A 6,525-nucleotide genomic window follows, 5' to 3' on the forward strand; every position below is an offset into this window, starting at 1 on the left:
AAACATATCACGGTAACTTCTGTGCAAATAACATGATAATTCAAACATGGCAGACCTGATAACTTATGTACCCCGGTCCTGATAAACCTGGTCGGCGAGGGTGGGGGTGGAGCAAGTCGCTGAAACATGCCACGGTAACTTCTGTGCAAATAACATGATAACTCATACATGGTAGACCTGATAACTTTGTCGGAGGGGTCGGGGTGGGGGTGTCGTTGAAACGTACGACGATAACTTCTATGCAAATAACATGATAACTCACACATCGTAAACATGATAAATTATGTACCAGTCCTGGTAACTTTGTCGGAGGGGTCGGAGTGGGGGAGTCGTTGAAACATAACACGATAACTTCTATGCAAATAATATGATAACTCACACATCATAGACATTAAATTATGTACCCAGTCCTGGTAACTTTGTCGGTGGGTTGGGGTTGGGGGGGGGAGTCATTGAAACATACCACGGCAACTTCTATGCAAATAACATGATAAGTCACACATCGTAGAAATGATAAATTATGTACCCAATCTTGATAACTTTATCAACGGGGGTAGGGTGGGAGGAGTTGTTGAATCATACAACGATAACTCTTATGCAAATAACATGATAACTCACACATCGCGGACTTGATAATTTATGTACCCGACCCTGGTAAATGTGGCGACTGTGGCGAGGGGTGGGGAGGGGGGGCAACCTCGGTAATTTATATGTAAATAGCTTGTTAATAGACACATACTAAGCTGATAACTCACATACAAACGCCATTATAATTTTTGACCTGAATTTTTTTGTTGAAAGATATACACCCGGTAATTTCTATGTGAAAAGCATGATAATGTATACATCACAGATTTGATAACTAATATCTTACGTTTTAAACACCATGGTATCTTTCATCCAGGGGAAAAAAAGTTTTTTTAAACATTTTCATCGGTAATTTATGTGTTAAATTACCATACTTCCTCATGCCTTAACCTTCTTGTACTGTAGTTATCAGCCTTATCATGGTATAATTATCATGTTGCTCATGCCATAGTTATCACACTGGTCATGCCAAAGTTACCAAGCCAACTTTATTTTTTTCTGATATGGCAGAAATAAGAAAGGTTCAAATAATATTGTTTATCCACAATAGACAACAACAAAAGGTGGCTTAGTTGGTTATTAGGCTCAATAGGTATCGCATAGACCTAGGTTTGAATCCTCTTTCAAGCACTTTTATTTTATTATCATATTATGCGGTGAAAAACCAGAAAAAACCACTAGCGATTTACCACGGTTTTTGAGAGAAGGAAAAAAATCAGTGAAAAGCGAGCGTGGGAAGTCAGCGATCACGTAGGAACTAGTCGTGCGGATCTGTCGCTAACGACCAGTCGACTGGTCGTTAGCACAGTCCTTTTCAAAAAGAAAAATCATTGTTTTCACTCTTTGCCAGCTTATATATAAGCTAAAAAAACCCTAAAAAGCTAAAAAAAATCATGAACCATTTTCTTCGTCCAGGTGCCGCGCACAATGCGAGTTAAGAAATTCCCTCTCCCTAGGGTTCCAGTTCCTCTCGGCGACGACCAGCGCCACCGTAGGGATCTCATCCCCTCACTCCGGTTTTCCCCTTGCAGATCACGCTCAAACTGCCCGGTCTTGTCTGGTTTCTGGTATGAGGTGGAGTGCTTAGGGGTCTGGTAGATTAAATCTTTCGGGCTAGGGAACATCATGGATGGAAAGGCTTCGAGCTCGGATGAGATGCGAGCGATGTTGAGGCCATGATGCAGAGGTTGGATTTGACGGAATACGATCTTGATGATGTCATCTTCAAATAAAAAGAAGCACTGCCAGCGGAAGTGTCTCGTTGGATGGCCATAGCTAACATTTACATGGAGAAACCCTACAGTCAATTCTAGTTCTTCAAGATCATGTGAGTCACATGAGTTCTTGCTTAAGAGGTGCAAATAAGGCCTTTCCATAACAATCTGTATACCATGCAATTCTCCTTAGGTCATTGGGAAAGGGAAAAAGTTTCAATCCACACATAATACTCGACCGCCTAGGCCATGCCTTGAGTGGTTAAGCATTGCCTAGGCACTAAGCAATAGCCAACCGCCTCGCCTATGCCTATCTTTTTTCCAACCTTAATGTTCCGCTAGATCAAACTCAGTTGCCGACGGCGATTGGACATGTGCTATGGTAGTTGTCAGCGTCGTCAAGACATGTGTCATGTTACCCCACTCGGGTAGCTTGGATGGGAACTACCCGAACAACTTCGACTCCCACATCGCCAACATCCAACCCATAAATCAAACAATCAAAATCAGGAATGCAAACACCAGGAAACAACAGAGATATCGAAGAGAAAGACTCAAACGGCAGCGGGAAGAGGTCTGTCTCAGCTCGCATGGAACTCTCAGCAGTTCGGACCACCTCTGAGCAAACTATTTGGCACATGTGTGATGGCCCTATAGGCTGCTCTGGATTAGGGCAGCCAACAGTGGAGGGGGCATGCGCCATGGTGACCGATTGCAGTAGAACATAATCTAACCGGCGGTGGTGGGGTAAAAATGTCGTATCGAGAAGAAGAGGCGAATACAAATATGCACTTAGTCACTGAACTACGAAATAAATCAGGGCGTCCTTTGCATAATTTTCAATGTGAACTGAGCATGCTCAATCTTATGCCTCCAGGCCACATAGTACGGGATCAGGGGATCATACCACAGACCAATCACCATATATGCACTTCGTATTGTAAACCTCCTAACAATGACTCTGATGTGATTGATGTTTAATGGCTCCCAAGTTCCCACTCATACAAAAATAAGGCAGAATTACATAGAAGCGGACAGTTTACCAGCTATACATCGACGCCTCGACGGTCAATAAAATCAGTACTAGGATAGGTATTGATTTTCGCACGACCATTTGGATGCAGTTGATTGGATCATGTTATGGTAATACCGTTAGTGGATTTTTATTTTTTTTAAAGGCGATCTCTTTTCAAATTACAACAACATTTTCTTGAAAAGCACAAACACTTTTCTAAAGCTCCGCAAACACTTTTCTAAAGCTTCGCAAATTACACTTATTAAAATTGTAAAATGGCTGGAGCCTTTTTAAATTAGAGGATTATTTGACATGCGTGAACAATTTAAAGTGACTCAGTATTTTTTACGAATACATGAACATAATTCCAAAAGTGAACTAACAATTCTTAAAATTACATGAATATTTACCTCGCAAAAAAATAATATACTAATATTTTTTTTTGAAATGTGTGGACAATTTATTGACTTACATGGACATTTAAAGACACATAAACACTATATCAACAAATGTTTTTGTTGCACATAACCAACAAACAGGATATCAACTATATTTTCTGTTGTACGATTGAAACTGTAAACTCAAGTGGCCCAACTCGCTGCAAGAACCACCACATCAGTATTCAGTGCTGTCAACGAACAAGGGAGCAACCATTACAGAGCCTCATTGTTCAAACAGTTTCTGAATTTGAGAACCGTAATGCCAACACCAACATGTTCTGTCAGGGGAACAGAACCGACCAAGTTTAGCTAGCACAAACACTACAACTGCTAGGTTTTCCTGAACCCATGCCTTACAAGTTAGAACTGAGGCGGCGATACTCTGAAGAGGTGGACAGGAAGGCGGCTTCTACGGGTCTCTCTCTACCATGCATCGACATCCGCGTACCGCAGTGCCGCGTGGCCTGGATTGGCAGAAAAATAGTTAAGCAGTTAGGCATCATGTCTCACGGGTACTGCAACAAGTTCAAATAAGAAAATCTCAACACAATGTAATGTGCTCTGCGATACAACCTGAATTTTGTCCACACGTTAAACGATACAAATCACACTAGCTAGGCTAAGAAATACCCCCTCCGTCCCAGAATATAAGAACGTTTTTCAATCTATGTTAACTTGAAAAACGATCTTATATTGTGGGACAGAGGGGGTAGACATCATTGTCTTCTCTGTGAAGTTGAAACTAGCAGACTGAACTGATTTGGGTTTTCAAGTTCCAAAGTCTTCCACTAGCACAGTAGCATCTAATTGCAAAACTAAATCATCTGAATCAAAGCACAGTAGCATCAAAAACCAACTGTTTCCAGGTTCAGTACTTACGAAAAATGACTTGGGTTCAGACTGAACTGATACTGATTTGGGCTTTCCACTAGCATCGGTCCATAAATCCAACAGACATAATGCCGTCCCTGTTGACCCACCTACTGATTCGATTCAACAACTTTTACTGATTTCTATAACCCTACTACAGCAGTTCAGACTATGTCCAAGTCATATATAGGTCCTAACTGAAACAGATTATCCAAAGTTTCAGACGACACCAGTTTCAGTAAACTGTTTTTCAGACTATTGCAAATATCCGGAAAAGTTCCAGACGAGTGCAAGTATGAGTTTCTTGCCAAAGGAAAAGAGTAGGAAGTTGAGGGCCTCTCACCAGGCGTCCCCGCGACGTCGACGACGACGATGAGGGCCTCCTGGTTGCGGGGCAGGTCGACGACGAGTGGGAAAAAACGGCCATAACGTGTGGGGAGGCACATGGCGAGCTGAGAGACGTCCACCAGCCGCCGCCGGGCCAGCTCGTGCCTCAGCCGGAACACGGACCTCCCCATGAAGCAGAACACGTCGTGGTTGACGAGGGCCCCCTCGACGTTCGGCCACACGTACGTGATTTCCCGCAACAGCAACTCGTCGTGCAGCTGAGTCGCAAAGAACCATCGATCAGGAGATCAAATACGAATCTGAGCCAAGAATTTCTCCCAACAGAATGAAATTAACACGATTTGCAATCTTTGCGGTCAAATTCCGATGCATCCAAGAACCCAATTCGCGCAAATTCGGGAAGAATCAAGAAGCGGGCATGGCGGACTCACCCCAATCGGACGTGGAAGTGGAAGGCGAGGCATGCTCCGCGTGGCGGGGATGGGCTCCACAACCCAGCGCGTCGTCGGGCTGGGGTTGTCGGGGTCGTCGACGCTGACGCTGACGCCGGTGTTCCAGTTGGCGCGGAGGCAGCCGCCGTGGAAGTGGTCGAGGTAGACTTCGTCTCCGGATTCCGTCCGGATGGCCCGCCAAGGGATTAGATCCACCTCCGGATGGTCGCAGCCCCGCTGCTCGACGCGGTGCCTGTGGTGGCCCTGCGGCGCCTGCACGTTCGTGGCGGCGAGGTACCGGCCGTAGGCGGCGCTGTGGAGGAGTAGGTACGGCAGACACGCCTCGGGGTGCTGGTACACGTGCACCACCCAAGCCGCGTTCATCGACGCCCAGCAGGTACGTGCCGTGCACGCGGCTCCGCACCCGCACGTAGTGGCCGTCCTGGAGATGCTCCATCGGTCGTGGTGATGCACATCCTGCCATTGAGACGTGGTGATGATGGCCTAACGATTTATGTTCGACGGATTACAGCAGTGGCTACTTGTCCTATTGACATTGTGGTGCCAAGTTTGATATGATGGTTGGTGATCATGTTTCATCATTTAGTGTTCTTGGTTTTCTTCCCCATGGGCTCGATGACAAAGAAGCCTTTTGATGACCTACCTTGCAAAGAGAGGTTCCCGGCATCTAGGTTTTCACCTTTTTTGGGTGGATGGCCAATGCAAACCCTTCGAAACATTCAAAGTCAATCAAACATGCAAATGTTTGATCTTTTACTCTATCAAACCCATAGAGTAATGTGAAGGCACAAATTGAGAGAAGGGACTAACAGATCATGTCATCTTAGAATGCTTACATGTGTGTTCATGTATTTCCAGTTAAGTATATAAAAAAGTATAATAAAGTGGATCGGATCGTTCTCCCTAAACTCCACGACGCCAAAGATTTCATTTGCCACACGCTCGAAGAGTTTCCCCCCAAGTCAGCTTCCTTTGACGATTATTCTGTGTTGTCTGCGATATAGGCTAATAATTAAACCAATATTCTACCAAATAAATCAGGATAAAAGGATCATGCATCCTTTTGTATTCAAAACAAGAATTATTACTAGACATCTCCATATAGTCCAACAGACAACAACAACATCAACATCAACAACCACTGACATTTTCTTATCTTTGCCAAAAATAGGAAAACAAGATCTTAATAGATATTGGACACTAGTCAACACAAATTTGAAACCTAAAGAAAATTACAAAACACCCCATATCTGTTTGGTCACCGAACCCTCAAAGAGAAGATGTTTGATACTTTCATCTTTCCACAAAAAGTACAGTGTTTACCGCCAGTCCACTACACTGGAACATATGAGAGCACTGGAACAAAATTATCTTTGACAATTACATTAGAGAGATGGATGATGAATCTATGTCTCTTTGTCTTCAAGGAGAGTTTCTCCATGGTCATGAAGGAGGTCAAGTCTAGTCTTCGGGGGCAAATGCAGACTTGGTTAGATCATTTATAATTTGTCCCTCTCCCTTTGTAAATATCCACATGTACATTACTATAAAGAAAATGAAATAGTAGGACCATGCTCTAAGGAATCACTCTTTTGGCA

The 6,525-nt window shown here is 43.9% G+C and overlaps 1 protein-coding gene across 1 annotated transcript; it reads right to left on the reverse strand.

The window, feature by feature from the left end:
- Positions 1 to 3,388: 3,388 nt before the first annotated feature.
- On the reverse strand, positions 3,389 to 5,290 carry LOC119338514. The gene is made up of 3 exons (XM_037610836.1): positions 4,907 to 5,290; positions 4,471 to 4,732; positions 3,389 to 3,721 (listed from the first exon to the last, which is right to left on the reverse strand). Exons 1-3 carry the CDS (start codon positions 5,288 to 5,290, stop codon positions 3,681 to 3,683), a joined length of 687 nt encoding a protein of 228 aa, XP_037466733.1. The 3' UTR covers positions 3,389 to 3,680.
- Positions 5,291 to 6,525: the final 1,235 nt, after the last annotated feature.

This window comes from Triticum dicoccoides, chromosome 7B (genome assembly GCF_002162155.2).
Source record: "Triticum dicoccoides isolate Atlit2015 ecotype Zavitan chromosome 7B, WEW_v2.0, whole genome shotgun sequence".
Taxonomy (NCBI): Eukaryota; Viridiplantae; Streptophyta; class Magnoliopsida; order Poales; family Poaceae; genus Triticum; species Triticum dicoccoides.